Here is a 25,826-nt window from a genome sequence, read left to right on the forward strand (position 1 = left end):
CAGCCAAGGGGAGAGGCCAGGGTGCAAATGCCCTTGGCTCTGAGGAGGCTGATGCCTGGGGAGGCCAGCAGTGCCCTGGGGCTCCTCTTTTGCATGTGGTGCCATGACTGATGTGCTCTGCCAAGGACAGTGCCACCCGCCCGACCTCACCATGTCACTGAGTCTAGGGCTGGGCAATGCATCATCCAAAACAGTTTAGAACTACTGTAGTCCACCTCCAGGAATTAACACTTGGCTGTTGATGTTCCATGGCTTAAATGTCAGCTTGACATACAAAAGAAAGAAGATGGAGCTTTTCCTTGCATGGAGTTAAAAGTCTTGCATTGAGATACAGTACGCTTGTTTAATTTCTGTATGTTTTGCTTCCTTTAAGCCCAGCAGCAAAACCAGTAAAGAAATGCTGGCAATCTTCAAAGTAAGTCCCATTGCGGCCAGTGTTCCTACCTTCTTTTCAGTTAGAGGATGCAAGGAGCTCTTTCCTGACTCCCAGGAAATCAAAATAGTGGTAGAAGTCTCTCTCTTAGGAACAGATGCAGCAGTAAAGGTGAAATCACATACAACAGATGGTTTCTCCCACAGCGGAACTTATGTAAACAGGATGCAGATTATGCTCTGGAAGAATTTTTGTGGTTGACCATGATGTGATGGTTTTCCAAACTTTGAAAACTACTCCTCTCTTCGGTGTCCATGATAATATTCATCATTAACATGTAAGAGCTGCATAGCTGGGATTTAAGCAGGCTACAATAATGGGCAAATCATAAATTACACAAACCCACATCTTGATAGTTGAGAGGATAAAACTAGAAAGATGTGATTATTTCCACAATGTGTGTGGTGAACTTTATTAACCTCTCTGCTGGGATTCTTTGCCAATGCTATATAAGTATATATAATGCGAGTTTACTGTGCATATTTTAAAATGTGTTTCCTCTCTAATTTTCCCTCACCAGAGGACTTTTGTTAAGCAGCTAAAGGGCTAAAATTGCATGTTGCAGCACAGCCTTCTGTACCATTTCTGTAGCTTTTGCCCAGTAGCTGCTTCTTCAATGCAAACAAAGTAGCCTTTTGCAGTGAGAGTGAGAGATTTGCAGTGGGAAAATATGGCCTGCCACTTTCCCCCTGAAATCTCTCTCACATTATTTCCCCCTATGGGCTCCCAGACTCATGTTTACGAGGTGAGCATTTATCTGTCTGGAACACCAATGGGGTAAAAGTGCCTGGAGGAAGGATTGCAGTAAAAGTGGCAGGAAGAAATAAAATTGCTGCAAGTGACACCCCCACCTGGTCTTGCCTACAGAGGTGGTTGGCTAGTGCTACACATGGCTGCATTATACAGTCATACCTCGGTTTAAGTACGCCTCGGTTTGAGTCTGGAATTGGTTAATCCACTTTCCATTACTTTCAATGGGAAAGTTCACTTCAGGTTGAGTACGCTTCAGGTTAAGTACGGACTTCCGGAACCAATTACACGCATACCTCGGGTTAAGTACGCTTCAGGTTGAGTACTCCATGGACCCGTCTGGAACAGATTAATCCACTTTCCATTTCTTTCAATGGGAAAGTTCGCTTCAGGTTAAGTACGCTTCAGGTTAAGTACAGACTTCCAGAACCAATTGTGTTGTTAACCGAGGTACCACTGTAATGTGTACCTAGGCCCTTAGTCTGCAAGTCCAGCTCCTCTCCTTCAAAGTGTCCTTCAGGATGGTATGCAACTTATCCCTGCTGCAAGGTGCTCTGATGTTCAGCACTGCAGGACAGCCTCGTGCTGGCTTCTGATTCCGCTCTGCCTTAGTGGAGGCAGCCCCCATGACAGCAGGAGAGCGTAGGTGATGGAGAAACCAGGATGATTGAGGGTAATTATCCTTGCAAATTGCCCCCAGGGATGGCGTACGGGCTTCACTTCACTTGCAGTTCATTTCGATACCTGGCTCCCGCTCCAGCATGGAATGCGGGGGCCAGGGAGGCGTTGAGTGCAAAAACACTTCGCCTGCCAAAAACCCTCCACTGCCACCATTAAGAAGCAGAGGTTCCCCTGCTAATTAGAGCTTAATTGGACTAGAATGCAGGTGTGTGCTAGAAGAGATGAGATCACAAACTGTGGAACAAACCAACTGCAATGATTTTAAGGTTTGAATTTGAGATAAGACTTCATTTGGTGCAAAATACAATGGGGGTGGGGAGCCTACGGTTTGTTTATTTAAAGTTTTTATCTCTACATTTATGATTCGGCAACCCTCCCCTGAATGTTAGTTCAAATTGTACAAGTGAGGATGGAAGAAATTGGATTAAAAATATGGATTGTAACATCAAATGGAACTGTGTGTGTAAAGAAGGTGAAAAGAGAGGGAACCTCTATTTTGCAAAAGATTTACAATGGAAACATAGAGCTGACTCTTCCCCATCCATTATTATCTATAAAGTGAACTGAATAACGCTAAGAGGACTTGGAATTTAATTTAATTGGAAGGATAATTAGCCACATATCTCCACCTGGAAGGATGAAAGGATTCTGTGAGCTGCCAAGGAACTGATCAGGTTCTATATTGAGTTGTCTGCAATATATCTGACAGACCGCTCTTCTTCCCAGGCTGAGGGGAAAAAATAGTGACAACAGTGTATTTCCTGGGACAGAGCAACTTTTGCAGCTGTTGTTAAAGTTCTCGGTGCAAAACAATGAAGCACAGGACGGAGCGATGGAGAACAACAATGGAATATTATCTCCCCCCCAAGGCACAATGGATAGGAGTAACAAACAGGGGAAAGAAAGACATAACATCTTACAAGGACAGAAAGAAATATCATGGACAGAATAATTGCCACACACAGGAAGAACAAGGATATAGTTTAAGCCCCTCACTTGAAGTTTCATAAATCATTTAGTGTGTCAACACGAATAGAAGTTACTAATACTGCAGTTGTTGAATAAGGGATTGTTATTATAACTAGAATGTAATTGAAACTAATAAGATTTTGGAATGCAGAAATAAAGAAAATCAGAAAGCCATCAAATCTAGCATCTGGTGGGCCACTTTAATTAAATTATATAATTTGGTATTTGAATGATTGGTATTAATAATTGTATTATAAATTGACATTGTTATAATGAGGCTGATTGGAATGTAATTGAAAACTAATTAAGATTTATCTGGGGGAAAGAGGACATCCTCGTGCTGACCCACTCTCTGATCAGGGAGATCTGATCAGGGCTTGCTCCTTAACTGAAGAGCTGTGGCTCACGTGTCCCTCAAGGAAGAGGCAGGAAGAGACCTGGAGGAGAGGAGGGAGCCTAGGAGGTGAAAAGAGAGAACTGTGTGCGAGGGGTATGCTCAAGGAGGCAAATTTGGATTGACGTTCAGACTGTAAACTAGTTTGAAGATTAAAGAGTATCCTTTTAATGCAAACCCTTTTCACTTTAGATGAGAGCAGGGTGGTGAGAGTTGAGGACATTTGTATGATTCTGATTTGGGAAGCCCCCTTTCACTGCTGTCGTTAGAAGACTGGGAATGTGGTTTGGTGCCCAAGTTATAAGCAATGGCCACATAAAAACCTCTGTCTAAATGAAACCTCTGCTTGTCCCATGGCCCTGATCCGAATGGTTTCCCTCTTGCCCTGCTCCTACCCTAGTTATTTTGAGATGAGGCATGGCAAGCTTGTTCAGCTCTGTTTTTGGAATTAACCAAGGGACAGGAAAGTTGGCTCCAGCCCAGAACCAGGACAGACCTCTGTCTCTATATCTGTGTATGCTACATGTAACACATAATGAAGCAGTAATTTGCACCAACTGGTTTGCCACCATGAGGCAGCCTGCCATCCTTCCTGGACTTCAGACAGCTCCCTCCAGCCCACAGGTGGGGATCCTGGGAGCAACAGTCAAAACATATGGAGGGCACCAGGTTGGGAAAGGCTGCTCTGGGCCATTGCATTGGCTTGCCCCAATAGAAGTCATTGAAGACTGCAAATTAAGTAAAGGGATTTGCGCTGTTACTCAGCCTTACATTTCACCTCTGCATTTCCTTTCTTCTCTTTGTAGCATATTGTTTGCGGACATTGTGGGATTCACCAGTTTGGCATCGCAATGCACTGCTCAAGAATTGGTGAAGCTTCTGAATGAACTCTTTGGGAAGTTTGATGAATTGGCCACTGTAAGCATGTACTTTTTCCTTCTATAAACTATTTTGAATTGATTTTTTAACCATGTGGTTTGTGTGTATGTCAGAGATTATGCACATCTAAGGCATGAATTAGACTGATTGCTAATCCTGTTCCCACAATAAGGCCCATGAATCACCACACATTCCTGAGGTTTCTTGAAATCATTTATAGCTTTGGATTTCAGCAACAGAGTGGTAAAAAAGTGGAAAGGGGAAAAAACTAGAGCTGGCATTTTACGAGTAATTTATCACGAACTGTTTCATCATCACCAGTCTCAGATAGAGTAGGGCTGCCATTAATGGGATTTCAAAGACGAAATTGGTATCTGTTGGGAAATTCCAACAGGTTTTGTATTGGATCCTAGGCAATTCAATTGAAAAATCATGGTTTCGGGGCGTTATTGTAAAAAAATGAAAATAAAAAACAACTTTGGGGGTGTCCTGGTTTTGAAATATGGCAACCAGATCTGCCACTCCTCCCAGCAGCTTGCCTCTTGAGGTGAGTTCCTCACCAAGTCTTAGGAGCCTGCAAGTTAGGCTACCTGGTAGAGTTTAAGGTTAGGAACTGGGTGAAGTAATCTTTGCCAGTTCTGTACTCACCACCTCATGAATGGAAGATGAAAATCACAAGACGCAGGACAAGCTTGGTAAAATACTTCATATGTTGTGCAGCTGAGTGTGTGTGACCAGATCAAGGAGAAGCACTCTGTTCCTGTAACAGTAGTGTAGAAGCAAGGATTTCAGCAAGTCTGGATTTTCTCATCTCTGCATGATGGTCCCTTCCAACTCTACGAGGATTCTATGAATTCCCTGTTGTGCGTTTAGCACACAGTGGGGATGTGGTATGTGGGAGTAATGAATCTTGCAGGCTGAAGTGGATTTCTAGTGACCTCATTCTGCATTAGTTGCAGCGCATGGAGTTTGGCAAGGTGTAGAGCCAAGAGCCCGTCATCAGGCAGCACAATTACTGGCCAGTGTCATCATCCCCATCAAAGTACTGGAATAACGTTGTGAGAAGTTGCATCATTTCCCAGCCCTCTACAGCATGAATACAGTGGGGGTCTGCTATAGACTGCCAAGCTAAACGGAAGATTTGGATGATGTCTTCTTAGAGCAGATTACCAAACATGAAAAAAGGAGAGAAATAGAAGTCATGGGAGATTACACCTTCCCCAATATCTGTTGGAACTCAAACTCTGCCAATAATGTTGTTGTTGAGTTGTTAGTCATGTCCAGCTCTTTGTGACCCCATGGACCAGAGTACGTCAGGCACTCCTGTCTTGCACTGCCTCCCGCAGTTTGGTCAAACTCATGTTAGTAGCTTCGAGAACACTGTCCAACCATCTCGTCCTTTGTCATCCCCTTCTCCTTGTGCCCTCCATCTTTCCCAACATCAGGGTCTTTTCCAGGGAGTCTTCAGGATCTGTCCTTCCAGTGAGCACTCAGGGCTGATTTCCTTCAGAATGGATAGGTTTGAACTTCTTGCAGTCCGTGGGATTCTCAAGAGTCTCCTCCAGCACCATAATTCAAAAGCATCAATTCTTTGGCTATGAATGTAAGGTCCAACAAATTCATTCATTGTCTCACTGACAATTTCATTGCCCAGAAGGTGGAAGAAGTAGACACCCACAGTAAGGTCACCGTTGTTTCTCTCTCCTACAATTTTTACCCATATACTCTCAATCTGCTTTCCATGCTCCAAGTCATGAATTTCTTCACAAGTGTACACATCCTTTACGTACATAAAATGCTACTCCTTCTCCCATCATGTTTGGTCTATTCCTTTTGAACAGGTTATACCCCTCAATTCCTACATTCCAGTCATGAGTCTCATCCCACCAGGTTTCAGTAATACCTACCAGGTCATATTTGTCATGCTGTACTAAAAGCTCCAATTTGTCTTGCTTGTCTCTGTGTATTTAGAGAAAACTGAAACCATGAGTTGTTCCCTCAAGCTGCTTTCTTCTTGCCCTTTAGCAGGTATCTGGAATACCACCTCAATTTACTGTGCATCAGTGAAGCTACTCTCCCCAGTACTAGGTGTTCTTCTGTTGTTTGTAACGTTGTCTCCCTCCCCCTCAAGATCTAGTATAAAACTCTTCCTGATTAGGTTCATGAGACTCTTAGCAAACACATTTTTGCCAACTGCTGTGCGATGCAGCCCATCTCTCACCAGAAGTCCTTCTTCAAGGAAGTGGAGACCATGTTGCAAGAAGCCAAACCCTTCCTTCACAGCCAGTGGTATACTCATACTCAACTACTTTCCTCTCTCTTCCTGGGCCACAACCTTCAACGGGAAGGAGTGATGAAAAGACTACCTGTGCCCCAAGTCTCTTCCGCTTCCTACCAAATTAATGTCTCATTCTTGTCTCTTCCTACTCCCGTGAACCTTGTCCTTCAACACATGCATACCTGCAAATTTCAGAAGGCCAGAAGGTGCTCTTAGTCAGCTCCAGGATTGTTTTGAGAGCACTGATTGAAATGTGTTTGAAGATCAAAATCTGCATAGATACACAGATGCTACACTTTCCTATATTAAAGTGTGCGCCGATAACCTAACATCGAAGAGATGCATTGGAGTCTATGGGAACTGTAAACCCTGGATGACTGCTGAGGTAAGAACACTCCTGAAAACCCAGGATTCTGCCTTTAAGACAGGGAACAAATCTCATAAGGCAGTAAAGGCAGCAAAAGAACAATATAAGCTTAAGGTGGAAAATTATTTAGCTGATAACAACATGATACAAGTATGGCAAAGACTGCCGCACCTAACCAACTACAAGGGCAATATGAGGAACATGGTTAAGGCTGATGATACGTTGGCAGAGGAGCTGAACATCATCTTTGCTCGCTACGAGGTTAAAAGATTGAACACTTTAGCCCCTGCCTGCCAGCCTTCAAACTCTCAGCCACTCATTCTATATGATCATCGAGTGAAAGCTGCATTGAAGGCAATGAATCCCAGGAAGGCAGCTAGCGCAGATGGGATGCTGGGAGAGTGGTCAAAAATTGTGCTGATCAACTAGCAGGGGTCCTGACAAAGATTTTTAACATCTCCCTGCAAACGGCTTGTGTTCCAGCATGAAAGCAACTTCTATTGTCCCAGTTCCAAAGAAAATGGCAATTACCTGCCTGAATGACTACAGACCTATTGCATTAACATCTGTAGTGATGAAATGCTTCGAAAGACTGGTCCTTCAACTCATTAGAACTTGCTTTCCACCAGACTTTGATAAACATCAGTTTGCCTTTAGAAGAAATAGGTCCACAGATGATGCAATAGCTACCACCTTTCATCTTGCAGCAAGTCATCTAGAGAAACTGGAGAACTATGTCAGGATGTTGTTTATTGATTATAGCTCGACTTTTAATACCATCCTTCCGGACATCCTCATTAAAAAGCTGACTGACACGAACTTTTCTTCTACCATATGTGGCTGGATTAAAGACGTTCTGATATATTGGACACAAACAGTGAGGATTGAACAAGTAACATCTAATTCCTTAAAAAAATCAGCACTGGCACACCACAGGGATGTGTGCTAAGTCCCTACCTGTATTCATTGTATACATACGATTGTGTATCATCTGACCCGTCTACTGCAGTTATTAGGTTTGCAGATGACACCACCATAATGGGTTTAATAACAGGTGGAGACAAATCAGCGTATAGAGGGGAGGTCCCAAAAATATCTACATGGTATAGAGAACAACTTGCACCTTAATATCAGCAAGACAAAGGAGATGGTGTTGGACTTCTGGAGGAAGAGAGGAGAACTAGCCCCGCTGCACATCAGGGAGGGCTGTGTGGAGAGAGTCTCTTCCTTTAAATTCCTAGGAGTTTATCTCAGTGAAGACCTTACTTGGAAAATCAATACAACCCAGGTGGTTAAGAAAGCCCAATAGAGACTCCATTTCCTTAGAATATTGAGAAAGAATGATGTCAATCAACATTTGATGATCTCCTTCTACAATAGTGTCTTTTCATACTGCATCACGGTGTGGTACGCTGGCTTGACATCAACAGATAGGAAGTGCCTACAGAGGGTGGTGAATACAGCACAAGATATTATGGGCTGCCCCGTGAAACAGCTGGATGACATCGTGGAAGACCGTTGCCTCAGGAGAGTGAGGAAAAATTCTTAGGGATGATTCACACCCTGGCCGGCACTTTTTAAAATATCCTGCCCTCGGGCAGAAGATATAGAAGCGTGATTAGACGCACCAACAGGGTAAAGAACAGCTTCTATCCATGGGCTATTAGGCTGCTGAATGAAAAGATAACAACAGGGCAACTGACTTTCGGGTTTGGTAGGTGTGCGTCAGTAAATGAGGGGAATTAAGACTAAGAGAGCTGAGTGGGGGTGCTCGTGTAATCTCACTGTATACAAGTTGTACAAGTGACAATAAAGTATTTCAATTTCAATTACCTCTAAAATCTCTTCAGTCTCTATACACAAATTTAAATAACTATATTCACTACTTTCAATTTCCGGAAAATTATTTTTTTCTGACATAGTCTTTAATTTTAGTTACAGGTAGGTAGCCGTGTTGGTCTGGGTCGAAGTAAAATATAAAAAATTCCTTCAGTAGCACCTTAAAGACCAACTAAGTTTTTATTTTGGTATGAGCTTTCGGTATCTGAAGAAGTGTGCATGCACACGAAAGCTCATACCAAAATAAAAACTTAGTTGGTCTTTAAGGTGCTACTGAAGGAATTTTTTATTTTAATTTTAGTCTCTTTTTTGTGTTCAAATTCATATAATTTTAATAGAAATTTCTGATCTTTACCTTTATTTGATCTGGGCCTGTGGTTTCCTTACCTTGTTCTATAATCTTATTTATAACTCTTTCTGCTTGTCTTTCCTGTGTTAGCCAGGATAGCATTTTACCGGGTTTATTAGCTGATTCAAAGTACCTTTGCCTTGTTCATTTAATCTTATTTTCTACCTCTTTATTTATTAAATTGCTTAGATGGGATTGTACAATTTTTATATTTTGTAATATTCTCTCATTTTGGGGATTTTTTGTCCATTTTTTTCTCTCCCTTATCTGTTCGTTTATTTATTTTCTTTATTTTTTCTTATTGTCCCCATTTGTTGTATTCCAATGCCTCTCATGTATGCCTTACTCACGTCCCAAATTATTTTCCTGTCTGTCCCTTGTTTCTCATCTATAGATTCTATATCAAAAAATTCCTTCAGCATTTCTTTTATTTTATCCACCTTTTGTTCGTCTCTCCACAAATTATCATTCATTCTCCACCTTCCTTTGGTTTGTTTTTTAAGTTTCATATATATCATTACTGGACAATGATTTATTCAAAATCTCTACTTTCACCAAACTCAGTCAGTTTTTTCGAGGTTCAGATTGCATCAATTCTCCCTCCTGAATTTTTGAGCTTTGGAGAAATAGGTAATATCCTTCTCAGTAGGATATTTTAATCTCCAGGTATCATACAAGTTAAAATTGTCTGTCTACTGAAAAAAGGAGAGTGGTAGTCTGCCTGAGTTCAATGCTTTCTCTCTATTGGTTCTATCCATTTCAATAGATACAACACCATTCAAATCTCCCATTAGTATTATATTACCATTCTCGAATTCCCATAGTTTCTCTTCCAATTTCTATAGAATTCTAATTTATTATTATGGACTACTGTATTTTAGTATTTTGTTGGAAGCCAAATGGGTGGTTATAAATAAATAAATAAATAAATAAATATTTTCTGATATTCACATTGAAGTGCTTCCAAAAGAACTACATGAAAAGAATATCTGTTCTCTAATATAAATTCCCCAAATCTGGTTGTTTACTACTTTGAATTGCTTGTCGACATTTTGATTTATTCATTATTGATTGAAAAGTATTTCTAAACCACCTAAGACAAACAGTTCTGTGGTGTACAAAAAATACAAATGAACATAAAAATTAATTTAAGAAAATTAGCTCCTCTCCATTTTTACCTGGAACTACTGGTAATTGGTGTTGTACTTGCTCAAATTATTGCTGGAAATTCCAGATTAGAATGGGAGGAGAGAACCCTAGCCATGCAGTGATATTGCACAAAATGCAAAAATGGTCTCCATACTCAGGAAGGAACAAAAAGACTTGTGAGTAGGAGGGCAAGAGGACGGTAGACTGCCTTTCCCAAGACAAATAGGAAAATCTGCTTACACATTTTTGAAGAACTATGCATTGCAGCAAGGAGGTTTGCACCTCTTCAAACTGGAATCATCTCCAGTTCTGCAACAGTGCATTTACAGATTCCTGGTATTGTTCCAAAGCTCTTGACACAAATTAATACCGCAGTAATAGGATGTGAATGATCTCCAGTTCTCACAATTGTCCTCCTAGTGTGGCACATTCTGTTCCCTTCACATGTGGCTACCAAGCTGCCCTTGGCAGGATAATGACATGCTGGCATAAACATAGCACTGAGAGCACTGGCAATCCTGACTCAGAAGGTAGGTCAAGCATATCAAAGTCAGAGATCTCTATATACCATCAGAATATATGCTACTTAGTTCCATGCATGGTATCAGCAACGAGAAAGATGTTAGAACTGCCCTGAAAAAGATGTGAACTTGCAGTGAGAAACGAATTGTTGCAAATGCAATTATTCCAGACTTTGCATTCCTTATGATTCTGTAAGATCCAGGCTTCTTCCTTTAATCCCGACGACCATCGCACGGGACATCGATCACATGAAGTACTTACTGGTGGACGCCAACCCCCTGGTTTCACGTGACGTAGCTATCTACATTCTACAGGCCCTTAAACTCAGAGCCGCTTTCTTGGCTAACTAGTCCAGCCCCAGTCCTATGTAAATTCCTGTTAAACTTTTAGCCAACATGCCTTGCTTTCGCCTTTACCTAATCAGTCGCATTCTCCTGGATTTTATATTTAATGTTCTAACTGTATTTGTTAGATTTTATTGCTGTGTGACAGTGACCTGTTTGTTTGTACATGTGCTATGGTCATATGGCTAATGCAATAAACTACTTTGATACAGAAAAATTGTATTGTCATTGCTAAACTTGCAAAGTGAGCCTAAAGGGGAGAAGTTTTGTGCTATTCCTCCTCAATCCTTGTAGAAAAATAGAGGAGTGTTGGAATAGCCCCATACTCTAAAAAAGAGCCACAGCCAAAGTTTTTGTGTACATATACTTTGCTCCAAACAGCTCACAATTTAAATTTCAACCAAAGGGAAATTAAGGAGGAAGAGAAAGGGAAGGCAAACATGAATCCTAAAATTCGTAGGTTGAATATGCACAGGTGCCGGTACCCATATGACACTGCAGTATGTGGAACCTGTCTGTTAGTTTCAGTAGTAATTGAGCTCTAATGTGTTAAGCCAAAGGCTGCACACATCAGGGGGGGTTGTGATAGAGCTATGGAAATACTATTAGAGAACATGTTATGCAGAAGTGTAGAGACATGTACTGCCGCAGTAAAAACCTCTCTCTCTCTCTCTCTCTCTCTCTCTCTCTCTCTCTCTCTTTCTAGGAAAATCATTGCAGAAGGATAAAAATCTTAGGGGACTGTTACTACTGTGTGTCAGGACTGACCCAGCCCAAAACAGACCACGCCCACTGCTGTGTGGAAATGGGATTGGATATGATTGACACTATCACGTAAGTTCTTCACGGGCTTGCATGCTTCCATAGCAGGAGTGGCTCACCTTTTTTGGCCCAAGGGCCACATTGTTTCATAGCAAGCAGCCCAGGGGCCACATGTCAGTGGTGAGTGTGGTCACCCCACACCCCACACTCCCACGCATACCAGAACACACCCAGCCCTTTTCAGGGTCTCCAGGAGGGGAGTGAGAAGTTCCTTCTCCACCCTCGCCAGCTGATACAGCAGAGCTGGGAGCTGCTCCCATTCAGAAGCCATGGGAAACTATAGCCTGCCTCCCCCTGCAGTAGCATCTCCTTATTGATTGATGTGGGTCCAGAGGAAAGAGATGTTGTTTCTGCATGCCTACCCTAAGACCAAGAAGGAGCAGGGATCAAAGGAGCTTCAGAAATGTTCAGTAACAACACACACAGAAGCACCCATGGCCAAGCCAATTCTAACTGGATTAAGGAGGAAACAACACCCATCCAAGGAGGAAGGAGAGCTTCCAAACCTTTTAAAGAAACGGGTCATATATGCTACATCCTTTCCTATTTACAAGAATGTAAACTATCTTCCAGATTCAGGTAGGTAGCCGTCTTGGTCTGACACAGTAGAAATATAGGAGTATACATAGCATCTAGATCAGGCATCCCCAAACTGCGGCCCTCCAGATGCTTTGGCCTACAACTCCCATGACCCCTAGCTAACAGGACAAGTGGTCAGGGATGATTGGAATTGTGGTCCAAAACATCTGGAGGGCCGAGGTTTGGGGATGTCTGATCTAGATCAAGGGAAGTAATAGTACCACTGTATTCTGCTCTGGTCAGACCTCACCTGGAGGAACGTGTCCAGAGGAGGGCAACCAAAATGGTCAAAGGCCTGGAAACGATGCCTTATGAGGAACAGCTTAGGGAGCTGGGCATGTTTAGCCTGGAGAAGAGAAGGTTAAGGGGTGATATGATAGCCATGTTCAAATATATAAAAGGATGTCATATAGAGGAGGGAGAAAGGTTGTTTTCTGCTGCTCCAGAGAAGCGGACACAGAGCAATGGGTTGAAGCTACAAGAAAGAAGTTTCCACCTAAACATTAGGAAGAACTCCCTGACAGTAAGAGAGGCAATGGGCTTCTGAAAACTAGTTGCTGGGAATTACAAGTGCGGAGAATGGGGCTGCACTCAGGTCCTCCTTGCAGGCTTCCTATAGGTGTCAGGAGCATGCCGAGATACGGTAAGTGATTGATGAAGGAGATGGAAGAGAAAAAGAGTCTGACTCTTTAATTGCAGCAGGAGGAAGTGGGCTCAGCCCCCCTTCCCCAAGAGTTCATTGAGTTAGTTAGAGCAGACACAGACAGCTCGCAAGAGGAGGGAGGGGAAGAGGGGCACGGGGGGGGGGGGGTTACTAAGCAACAATCAGATAGGCAGAGGACTGGGAGCTTGTCCTTGGGCAGTGTAGATTTGCAACAGAAGTGCAAAAGGGGGAAGGCTTTTTTTCCTGTTGTGACACAAGTGATTTCTCAGAGTGACCAATTGATATCTATGGAGCCGAAGGCTACCGCTCTGATTGTATTGTGAATAAATGAAATCATTAAAACTGCCAGAGACTCGTTAATTATTTTCTGGGCTTGGAAGCCTGCCTGGAAATCATTACAATAGGTATCTGGTTCACCAGTGAGAACAGGATGCTGTTGGCCTTTGGTCTTATCTGGTATGGCTCTTCCTTCATTCTTATGTGGTCTGAGGAACATTTGACCCTCCAGGTGTTGCTAAACTGCAACTCCCATCATGCCTGGTCCTTGGGGATGTCCTTCTGGGGTCGATGGAAGTTGTAGCTCAGCAACATCCCTGGTGTAAGGGATCATGGGACACCCATGAATCACAGGTGGTACCTGGGAGTCCAAATAAAGGAAATTCAGGATATGAATTCAAAAGATCATATTGGTTAGCCAATGTTGGGGGGGGAGGGTTGTGCATCCTTCAAATTTGTATTTGGCATTGAAAGTTGCAGGTCATGTAGGCCTGCCTTCACTGTGTCTTCCTATAGTGATGGGCACTGAGAGAGTAAAGGAGGAATTCTTCCCTCAGATTGCTTTATAATGAAGCTGCCAAAGTGATATGAAAGGGGCAAATGCAGCTGGCTGCACAAGGGCTTGTACTCAAGGTATATGTTGGTTTTGCTATTTCTTAAAACAAAATTTGGAGGGCAATCCCCTGTGTACTTGCCCCTGCTGCCAAATGCCCCCACCCCCAGTAGCTGCTGCTTGCGGTTTCCACCACAGATCTTGCTGCTCTTCTGCCTGTAGGTCCTGCTTTTCGTCCTCTGCCTGGAAGCATTGTTTCCTGAGTGAGGCGGCTCAGCAGACAATGCTGCACTGGCATATGAGCCAGCTCCTCCCATAAAATATTTGAGGGGGCTGCCCCTCCAGTTGATGGGCATTGCCTTTCAAATGGTGTGCATGCACCATATCACGGGATCGATTATGCAGGGTGGGGCTTACCTCCCATTTTATTCAAGTTGGACCCCCTGTGCACTGACCAAAAGCAACCTGAGAAGCCTGTGCAAGAGAGGAGAGGATATCAACAGGTGCCCTAAAAACAGCTTTACAATGAAGAAGTGCTGTAACCTCATACATTTCAGGTGAAAAAACCTCAGCCATTCTGTTACAAGATCATGCTGCTTTTTGCTGTCTTTGGTGTGATGTCATTTATTTGTTTATGCCATTTATATACCACTTAACCATTAGCATTTCTAAGCAATGTGCATAAAAACAAAGCATACAGAGAATAAAGCAACAGAGAGACATAATAACAATAATGGATGGCTCCCAACAGAATATTTAAAACACGATAAAACATCAAACATTAAAAACTTCCCTAAACAGGGCTGCCTTCAGATGGAACACGACCTTAAAATGCCCACGGGGAGAAGAAAGTCCTTGCCATGCAGCTGAAGTTCTGCAAAGAGAGTGTCTGTCTAATCCCAATCAAGAGACCCACAACCCTGCATGCACAGCTTCTAGTTGGAGGACCACCAACAGACATGCCCCCAAAGGGATAAAAGGGCTCAGGTGGTACTATCATGGAGCCAGGTTTCTGTCCCTATCAACCGTTTAGATGCAGCACAAGGGTAGCCCCACATAAAGTGCATTGCAGTAATCAAGTCTTGAAATGCTGTGGCCATCATAAAAAGATTAAAAGATAACACAAAGTTTAATCTTCATGACTAAGTGGTCCACATCCAAGGAATTGAAAATAAGCCGGGTGTTTTGGCCTTACAGTATTGTATACACTGGAGCTTTTACCCTTGTGGGGAACAGAAAGAGGAAAGATGATAATAAATGTTCTCTAATGTACTGCATTCTGATTCTGTGTTTTCTAGATCAGTAGCTGAAGCCACTGAAGTAGATCTCAACATGAGGGTCGGCCTGCACACAGGAAGGGTGCTTTGTGGTGTCCTGGGCCTTCGCAAATGGCAGTATGATGTTTGGTCAAATGATGTGACTCTGGCTAATGTCATGGAGGCTGGAGGTTTGCCTGGGTAAGTCTCAGCCTGAAGTTCTGCCACCCACCCAGTGGTGTCGGGGGGGGGGGGGCAGAGGGGCGGGTGCCCTGGGAGGGTGCATTTTTGGGGGTGGGTGATTTTGCTCCTCACTGCCCTGCCAGCCCTGCTCCACTGTGCTCCTGCCCCCCATGGCCCTTGATGGGCACAACAAACATGTGCCCAAGGAGCGCACTCATGCTGCCCTGCCAGCCCCACACCGTTTTGCGATGCTGCAGGGCTGCATGAAAAGAACCAGAATGGCACATGCCTCCTGCAGCCTCTTCACGCAGCCTTGCAACCTTGCAAAACAGCACAGAGTTGGCAGGGCAGTGTGGGTATGCCCTTTGGGCAGGTGTGCAGCGCAGCTCTGCTGGGTGGCAGGGAGTCACTCCAGCAGCGCCAGTGGTATGCACCCCAGGCACCACTGACACATGCTGCGCCTTTGCTGAAGGGTATTCAGGGCCCCAGTGAAGGGTGGTGAATTCTTGCAGGAAAAGCCTGTGGCATCTGCAAATGTCAGAGGGGTCGCTCCATTGTCAGCACCATGGCAAGACTTCATGCCACTCAGTGTGTTAATATGCCACCAACTCTGTTGAAAGGGCATACATTGCAAACATTTATTGATTTGGTGCTAGGACCAAACTGGATGAGACAATCTTTTTGGGAATGTCCAAGATTTCCCCAGCCAAACCTGTTGAGGATTTGGATTGGGGTTTAGCAAACACCCTTCTTCACCCTGTGTGTGTGGTGTGTGTGTGTGTGTGTATACACATAGGCTAGAAAAAAATGGTGACCTAGCAGATGTTTCAAGGCACTGACAACTTGTCTTTTTTCCTGCCTCCTCCCACCTAATCTCTAGGAAAGTGCATATTACAAAGACCACCTTAGAGTGCCTCAATGGGGACTACGAGGTCGAACCAGGCTTTGGCCATGAAAGGAACAGTTTTTTGAAGAAGCATAATATTGAGACCTTTTTCATTGTGCCATCTCACCGGAGGAAGGTATGTCTTTCATTCTGGCTGCTAACTGCATAGGCTTTGTGGTCTGATTCTTCTATGGTGTTGTGACATCATAGACGATTCACGTGCATTTTCATCTATGAGCTGAACTTCTACTTGAATTGAACAGGAAATGCTGAGCTAAAACACTCCATGTCAGATAGATGGTCAATCTATTTCACTGTGAACACTGTGGACACTTAGAGAACTGGGACATTTGAACAAAAAAGTATTCAGTCTAAAATAAAATGGCATGGAATTTGTGTGATTATTGGGTGAGTGGGAGTATATATTGTGTTTTACTTGTTTGATTTCTTTGTGAACCACTTTGTGATCTTTTCTGATGAAAAGCGGTCTATAAATACTTGAAATGTAAATAAAAAATAAGCATGATGCTAGTAACTAACATTCATCCATCATTTTCCTTTTTTTTATTAGACTAGTATTCTACAGAACACTTTACCTGAAAGTTCTCTTGTGCAAACCACACTGAAATCATTCATTGTGCCCTTAAATGTTGACTTCATATCTTTACAAACTGAGAGAAGTGAAGTTACAGGGAACCAGGCAGCGGGCCTTCCCATCAGATGTCAAGGAGATGAATAAATATACAACTTTTAGAAGACATCTGAAGGCAGCTGTTTTATTGTGTTCTTATATCTGTTGGAAGCCACCTAGAGTGGCTGAGGCAAGTGGGGTACAAACAGGGCCGTCTAAAGCATATTGGACGCCCTGGTGCTGTGGTGCGAAGATCGCTCCGGCGCCCCCTCTGCCCCGTTTCCCACTGTGGCTGGCGGGTGGGCGCAGCGCGCCCCAGGTGGCCTGCCGCCCTGTGCCACCCAGCCTTGCCTTAGAGCTGGCCCTGGGTACAAATAATAAAACTATTATAACAATTATTATCATCATTATCATTACCATTGTTTTTACATTTCAGCATGCGAGCATGGTGTCTTTTCAAGTCTTTCTGATATTTGTAAGGATAGAGAACATAAAACATTTAAAATGATGTTTCATCTGCAGCAATTATGTACAATTATGAGTAAGGAACTGGGCAGACTGGCTGTTTGTATTGCATAAATATTTGTGTTTGGACCACTGACCTTTGGGGTGATGAGTGTTCTGATAGCTGCCCCTGGGGGGGGGGGGAGCTTCCTTTGAGGCTTCTGTAAGCAATGCTGCCTGGCCTGGATGGCCCTGTCTTTCAGCTGGAAGTTGCTCTGTTCATCCGTGCTTTACAATGCTATTTTTCATATCTTTAGCTATCTAATGGTTTGGAAAACTTTTAGAGGTGTGTGTAAATTCTGCTTTGATGATGAGAAAAGATTTGGGTAAACATAGATGTGTAAAAACAGGGCTGTAGCTGTTGGGGGGCTAGCTAGGCTTTTTGCCCTTCGTGAAGCCTACAGGGGGCACCATTGAGGCTCCCAGCCTGTGTGCAAATGCACAGTTGTGGGGAGGGGGTACCAAACTGGGTCTTTGACCCGGGTGAAATAAAGCCCAGTTTCACCCCTGGTAGAAATATGCCTAGCCCCCAAAAGGCAGTCAGTTATGTGCTATGTGATCCTCTCTCAGTTATCTGGCTGCTAAGCGACGCCTTTTCATAGGAAACTACGGTGTGGGAGGGGGAACACAAAGCTCCCCTGTGGTTGAGGACAAAGCTACCTTAATTTGAGGAATGTGTGTTCTCAAACGCAAATGCCACCCCTGTATTAGCATTCCAAGGGAGTTGCAGGGTTAGGAAACCTGGGTTCAGCATCACATTCAATCAAATAGCACCAGCACAACTTGCTAATATACCTTTAAATGATGTCCTGGCTGTCTTACAAAGGGTATTTCTCCCCCAAACCATTTGAGACAGCACAATGTAATCCTTTCTGCAAACATAACAAGGGCCCAAGAGAGCCTTTCAATGTATATTGCTGAGTTTAGATCAGGGGTCAGCAACCTTTTCCAGCCGTAGGCCGGTCCACCGTCCCTCAGACCATGTGGTGGGCTGGACTATATTTTGGAGGGGAAAATGAACGGATTCCCATGCCCCACAAATAACCCAGAGATGCATCCTCTATAATAAAGTGCAAGTGTCTCTGCGTCCAGTCCCTGTGTCCGTGGGATTGCGCTACAAGCCCAGTTTTGGGGGGGATCAGCTCACAGTTGTGCAGCTTCTTTTGCAAAGAGGAAAAGCCCCATTTTTTAAAGGATCAATCCGCTCAAAGTTGTTTACTTCGCAAAGGGAAAAATTCTTTTCAACTCACTGTTCTGCAGCTTCTGATAATCTAATCCGCCAGATAATCCAATCAGCCACTCACATGATGCTAGGGAAACAAATAGCATCCCTCTGCAGAACATTCAACAATGGAGGCCTGGGCAAGGGGGCGGGCTGGAAGGGAGCTAGCGTCCCTTATCTCCCTCCCTGATCTCTTGCAATCAGCTGCTGAGCACCTTCCTCTTTCCCTCTTGTTAGCTCTTTCTTTTAAAAAAACACACGATCTGCTGGGCAATTCGGCTCCAGGTACCACACATTTGCTCCATAAGACACACATACATTTCCCCTTACTTTTTAGGAGGAAAAAAGTGTGTCTTATGGAACAAAAAACGAAAAATACGGTAGTGGAAGTTCTGGCTGCTGAAGCAGCAGCAGCAGAAACTGCCCCCGAAATGCATTTGATATATTTGATTCCCCTACCTGAAATGGTATAGTACAACTCACAGATACCCACATTGAGATGCTGAACATGTATGGTACTTTCTTTCTGAACCAAGGCTGTTATTGTAGTTAGGGATGTCAAAAAATTCTGAAGAAAATGGAAACAGGAAATTGCCCATGGAAATTGGCAGTGTCTGCTTATTTGCCCATGTTTAGAACAGACAGGGCTGTCTTAAACAAAGATCCCTCTGCCCCCCCCCAATTTCCCCGAGTTGTTGACCCTTTTTTTAGTTGTAGGCCTAAGAAGCGAGACTTTCAAAGGCTCCCCCCAGAAACACATAACATTTTGTTGTAGGACCACCCCGTTTCCTTTATCTTCATTGTTCAGATGTCAGTGTCATTGCTTTTGTAGCAAAATCACCAGCACCCACATACAAGAGGGATAGAGGTATCCTCAGATTTCCTAAATACAAAAAAAACTTCTTCTTCCTTTTTAAAAAAACCTTAAAGAAACTCCAAAAGCAGAGAGGACTAGGAATACTGAGAAGCTGCAGTGCTGAAAGATGAAGTGGAAACAGAAGATCAGATTGGAAGAGGAATGGAATAGATAGATATGATCACAGAGAAGTTTAGGGAAGTTTTTAATGTCTGGTGTTCTATTGCTTTATCATCATCATCATCATCATCAATTCTGTTGGGAGCCACCCAGAGTGTCTGGGGAAACCCAGCCAGATAGGTGGGGTAATAATAAATTATTATTATTATTATTATTATTATTATTATTATTATTACTACTACTACTACTACAGAGAAATTTACAGCATAAAAATACAAAATGAGAACACAAAATACACATCAGAAAAACAAACTGATAATGCCCTTCTCACAAACACATTTAAAAGGCCATAAATTGTTTAATCAGCCAAAGGCCTTGTTAGAATCATAGAATTGTAGGGTTGGAAAGGACCCCGAGGGTCATCTCATATAACATTTTCACCTGTCGCCTAAATTATCATGGAAAAGGGCATAGTTAACTGAATGGAATAGTGAGCAGGAGCATTAAGCACTGGAACCTTTCATTGCAGATCCCACCTGTGCCTCTGATCCCCCTTCACATCCCCCCTTCTGGGCTACATAGGCTCCTGGTTGGTTACTGTGAGAAACAGGATGCTGGACTAGATGAACCATTGATCTGAGCCAGCAGGCCTCCTCCTTATGTACACACACCAGAGAACACCGGCCGGGGATATTTAGTACATCTCCTGCTGGCTCTAAGTTGGTGTCTTTTGCTGCGCTTACAAACTCCTCCGCTCCCTACGTTTCAGTTGCTGCTTAGTTCCAACCACCCAACAGGGCTGCTGTGGTAACCAATGACCAGCGCAAACATGTGCACCTTTCCACAGCCCACATTTCCCTCATTTGGCTGAGTCAGGAGCAAGGGGGAGGCAGCAATGGGGAGGCACCCAAATGAAAACGGGCCTTGTTGTTGTTTTCAAATGGCCTGAAACCAAGCTGCATCAAGGCACAGGTTGCCATTCAAATTGCAAGCCTGTTTCTCCTTCCTCCTTGCCTGAAAAACCACTCCTGCTTTCGGCATGTTTGTATGGACAAGAACAGATCTGTGTACTGTGAGGTGGGAATTCCCCTGAAATACATGCAGTAAGCCAACACAACAATCCCCCCCATACCTATGGCATTCCTGTTTATGGTTGGGGGAAAAGGGGAGAAACTGAGTGTACACTGAGGGGGCTGTGGGAAGGCAAGAGGGCAGCCCAAGGAACGGTGGCCAGGGTGGGAGTTTCCAAACTGCACCTCTGAGGCGAAGTTGGCTAGGAAAGAGCAAAGGGAAGCCCCTCGAGGGGAACCAGCCTCCATGCCTCCTGCCAGGCCGGGGCTGCCACCAGCACCTGAGCGCCCTGCGACCACCTCTTCCTTTACATCCTCCCTCTTCACCTCGGCTCCCCCTTCCACTCACCTTCTCCGCCTCCTGCCAATTTCTGACGGATGCACACAACAAGGCTCCGTTTCATCCTTTCTTGTGGAAGGAGCTCGGAGGGGTGGGGGGAGGGGAGAGAGAGAGAGAGAGCGGCCCCAACCTGTGGCCAGATCACCACCGCGGAGCCAGCGGGGAGAGCTCCGGACTGCAGGAAAGCATCCGGAGCCTTCCCACCGGCAGGGATGACCCTGGCGCTGGAGGCGCGCAGGCACCAAGCCCCTGTTCCGCCTCGCTTACCTCCCCACACTGTCCCCAAGGTCTCTGGCACCCTCCGGACCTTGGCACTGTGCCACTACCCTCAATGGTAAAGACGTAACCTGGGAACAGAAATAAATCTAGTATTTTCCCCATCCTATTTCCATAATTTCCTTTGCATCAAATTGAATGGGATTGAATAACACAATGGCAATGTAATTTATGCTACGTACATATTTAAGACAACTGGGCATATAATACGACCCCCAACTTTTCCAGTTAAAATATAGAGTTTGGGATATACTCGCCGTATAAGAAATACGACCCGGCGTATAAGACGGCCCCCGACCTTTGAGAAGATTTTCCTGGGTTAAAAAGTAGTCTTATACGCAGGAATATACAGTATGTCAAATACTGGGCAGAATGAAAAATGATGTCTTCTTATATCCCTAATGGCAGTACTGATAACTAAACTTCTTTGTTTCCCCAGTACTACGGTAATTGAGAAGTGCATTCCTTGAGAAAGATTGGAGTTGTACTTCTGAAGTTCCAGCCCTTTTTGGCAAGCACATTTGCAATTTCAGATACTATATGGCTGGCTGTAAGCTTTATGGCTGGCTGTAAGCCTTGTCATGCTTGAATAACTCAGATAATCTATGAGCTATGCCGTGCAGGGCCACCCAAGATGGACAGGTCATAGTGGAGAGTTTTGACTAAACATGACCCACCTGGAGAAGGAACTGGCAAGCCACTCCAGTATCCCTGCCAAGAAAACTCCATGGACAAAGACAACAGGCATATAAGAGTTATGACGCTGGAAGATGAGCCCCTCAGGTCGGAAGGCGTCCAACATGCTACTGAGGAAGAGTGGAGGACCAAGTACAAGTAGATTCAGAGTTGATGAAGTGGCTGGGCCAAAGCCAAAAGGTCGCTCAGTTGTGGATATGCCTGGAAGCGAAAGGAAAGTCTGATGCTGTAAAGAAAAATATTGCATAGGAACCTGGAATGTAAGAACCATGAACCTTGGTAAGCTGGTGGTGATCAAAAGAGATGGCAAGAATAAATACTGACATCCTGGGCATCAGTGAACTAACATGGACGGGAATGGGCGAATTCAGTTCGGATGATCATCATATCTACTACTGTGGGCAAGAATCCCATAGAAGAAATGGAGTGGCCCTCATAGTCAATAAAAGAGTGGCGAAAGCTGTACTGGGATGCAATCTCAAAAATGATAGAATGCTTTCGATACGAATCCAAGGCAGACCTTTTAACATCACAGTAATCCAAGTTTATGCACCAACTACCAGTGCTGAAGAAACTGAAATTGACCAGTTCTATGAAGACTTACAACACCTTCTAGAAATGACACCAAAGAAGGATGTTCTTCTCATCACAGGGGATTGGAATGCTAAAACAGGGAATCAAGATATAGAAGGAACAACTGGCAAGTTTGGCCTTGGAGTTCAAAACAAAGCAGGGCAAAGGCTAATAGAGTTCTGTCAAGAGAACAAGCTGGTCAACACAAACACTCTTTTCCAACTACACAAGAGACAACTCTACACATGGACATCACCAGATGGGCAGCATCGAAATCAGATTGATTATATTCTCTGCAGCCAAAGATGGAGAAGCTCTAGACAGTCAGCAAAAACATGACCTGGAGCTGACTGTGGCTCAGATCATCAGCTTCTTAGAGCAAAATTCAATCTTAAGCTGAAGAAAGTAGGATAAACCACTGGGCCAGTAAGACACAATCTTTTTTTATATATAAATATTTTTATTGAAAATTTTTATAACATAAAAACATACCAAAATAGCTCAACAAAACATCAAAAACATCAATATACCAAAACCAAAAAGAAAACAAAAACACACCAATACAAACAAAAAAACACATACATCATCTTATATCATCTTTTTAACTCATTGTCCCTTTTGCTTCCCCAACTCCCCTCTATCTGATTTTCATTTTAGGTACATCTGTAACAGTTTCTATTTCGTTACATTTAATTTTCATCATCCTGATGTCTCAATTTTCCTACTTTATAATCTCCTCTTTTCTCCCTATTGCCTTAACTTCTGTGTTTCCCTAGATGTTCAGACTTTCAACTCTCAAAAATAATTCCCTAAGTATAATTTAAATTTTCTCCAATCTTCCTCCATTCTTACATCTGCTTGATCTCGGAGTCTTCCTGTCAATTCTGCCAGTTCCATAAAGTCCAACATTTTCATTTGCCATTCCTGTAGAGAGGGCATTTCCTCTTTTTTCCAATATTTCGCAATTAAAATCCTCGCAGCTGTGGTGGCATACATAAACAAATTAACATCTAGTAAGACACAATCTAAATCAAATCTCTTATGAATACACAGCAAAATGCAAGAGAGATAGTGAAAGATACAGGAAATTGAATGCAGATTTCCAAAAATAGCAAGGAGAGACAAGAGGGCCTTCTTAAATGAGCAATGCAAAAAAAGAGAGGAAAACAATAGAATGGGGAAAACCAGAGATCTGTTCAAGAAACTTGGAGATATGAAAGGAACATTTCATACAATGATTACCATAATAAAGGACAAAAGTGGTAAGGACCTAACAGAAGCAGAAGACATCAAGAAGAGGTGGCAAGAATACACAGAGGAATTATACCAGAAAGATATGGAGGTCTAGTACACGCCAGGTAGTGTGGTTGCTGACCTTGAGCCAGACATCTTGGAGAGTGAAGTCAAATGGGCCTTAGAAAGCACTGCTAATAACAAGGCCAGTGGAAGTGATGGTATTCCAGCTGAACTATTAAAATTTTTACAAGATGATGCTGTTAAGGTGCTACACCCAATATGCCAGCAAGTTTGGAAAACTCAGCAATGGCCAGAGGATTGGAGAAGATCAGTCTACATCCCAATCCCAAAGAAGGACAGTGCCAAAGAATGCTCCAACTACCACACAATTGCGCTCATTTCACACGCTAGCAAGGTTATGCTTAAAATTCTACAAGGCAGGCTTAGGCAGTATGTGGACCGAGAACTCCCAGAAGTGCAAGCTGGATTTCGAAAGGGCAGAGGAACCAGAGACCAAATAGCAAACATGCGCCGGATTATGGAGAAAGCTAGAGAGTTCCAGAAAAAATCTACTTCTGCTTCATTGACTACGCAAAAGCCTTTGACTGTGTCGACCACAGCAAACTATGGCAAATTCTTAAAGAAATGGGAGTGCCTGATCACCTCATCTGTCTCCTGAGACAAGAAGCTACAGTTAGAACTGGATATGGAACAACTGATTGGTTCAAAATTGGGAAAGGAGTACGACAAGGCTGTATATTGTCTCATTGCTTATTTAACTTATATGCAGAATTCATCATGCGAAAGGCTGGGCTGGATGAATCCCAAACTGGAATTAAGATCGCCAGAAGAAATATCAACAACCTCAGATATGCAGATGATACAACCTTGATGGCAGAAAGTGAGGAGGAATTAAAGAACCTTTCAATGAGGGTAAAAGAGGAGAGCGCAAATGTGGTCTGAAGCTCAACATCAAAAAACGCAAGATCATGGCCACTGGTCCCATCGCCTCCTGGCAAATAGAAGGGGAAGAAATGGAGGCAGTGAGAGATTTTACTTTCTTGGGCTCCTTGATCACTGCAGATGGTGACAGCAGTCACGAAATTAAAAGAAACCTGCTTCTTGGAAGAAAAGCAATGACAAACCTAGACAGCATCTTAAAAAGCAGAGACATCACCTTGCCTACAAAGGTCCGTATAGTTAAAGCTATGGTTTTCCCAGTAGTGATGTATGGAAGTGAGAGCTGGACCATAAAGAAGGCTGATCGCTGAAGAATTGATGCTTTTGAATTTTGGTGCTGGAGGAGACTCTTGAGAGTCCCATGGACTGCAAGAAGATCAAACCGATCCATTCTGATGGGAATCAGCCCTGAGTGCTCACTGGAAGGACAGATCGTGAAGCTGAGGCTCCAATACTTTGGCCACCTCATGAGAAGAGAAGACTCCCTGGAAAAGACCCTGATGTTGGGAAAGATGGAGGGCACTAGGAGAAGGGGACGACAGAGGACAAGATGGTTGGACAGTGTTCTCGAAGCTACGAATATGAGTTTGACCAAAATGCGGGAGACAGTGCAAGACAGGAGTGCCTGGCGTGCTATGGTCCATGGGGTCACGAAGAGTCGGACACGACTAAACGACTAAACAACAACAAAGTTGCATTATTTTTCCACAACAAAGAGTGTGTCAAATAATATAGCTTTGGGTGATATATGAACTTTGGTGGAATAAAACAGTGCTACATGTGTCAAATACAGGGCAGAATGAAAAATGATGTCTTCTTATATCCCTAATGGCAGCACTGATAACTAGACTAACTTCCTTGTCTCCCCAGTACTAAAGCTTAATTGAAGTGCATTCCTTGAGAAAGATTGGAGTTGTACTTCTGAAATTCCAGCCCTTTTTGGCAAGCACATTTGCAATTTCAGATACTATATGGCTGGCTGTAAGCTTTTTTCATGGGGACGTACAATTCTAATATTGACTATCTGAGGTTTTGCATTGCAAAATTTTCCATAATTAATAATTAACAACAACAACAACAACTTGTAATGCCAATAAAGGTATTTGTATTGTATTGTATTGTATTGCATTGTAATCTGGCTGGGTTTATGCATAAGCTGCTGTAGGGCA

At 43.5% G+C, this 25,826-nt stretch overlaps 1 protein-coding gene across 6 annotated transcripts in view; it reads left to right on the forward strand.

The window, feature by feature from the left end:
* ADCY1 (adenylate cyclase 1) overlaps positions 1-25,826 on the forward strand; it is a 171,867-nt gene that overhangs the window by 96,699 nt on the left and 49,342 nt on the right. For all 6 annotated transcript variants that reach the window (XR_009558355.1, XM_035101384.2, XM_060280537.1 and 3 more), the window contains exons 4-7: positions 4,034-4,145; positions 11,661-11,788; positions 15,147-15,305; positions 16,168-16,309. Coding sequence is in view for 5 of the 6 variants with exons in the window: in XM_035101384.2 (XP_034957275.1) it covers positions 4,034-4,145; positions 11,661-11,788; positions 15,147-15,305; positions 16,168-16,309 (541 nt within the window). In the remaining variant the exon portion in view is untranslated. The remainder of the gene's footprint in view (positions 1-4,033; positions 4,146-11,660; positions 11,789-15,146; positions 15,306-16,167; positions 16,310-25,826) is intronic.

The sequence above is a fragment of the Zootoca vivipara genome, chromosome 12 (genome assembly GCF_963506605.1).
Source record: "Zootoca vivipara chromosome 12, rZooViv1.1, whole genome shotgun sequence".
NCBI classification, from domain to species: Eukaryota; Metazoa; Chordata; class Lepidosauria; order Squamata; family Lacertidae; genus Zootoca; species Zootoca vivipara.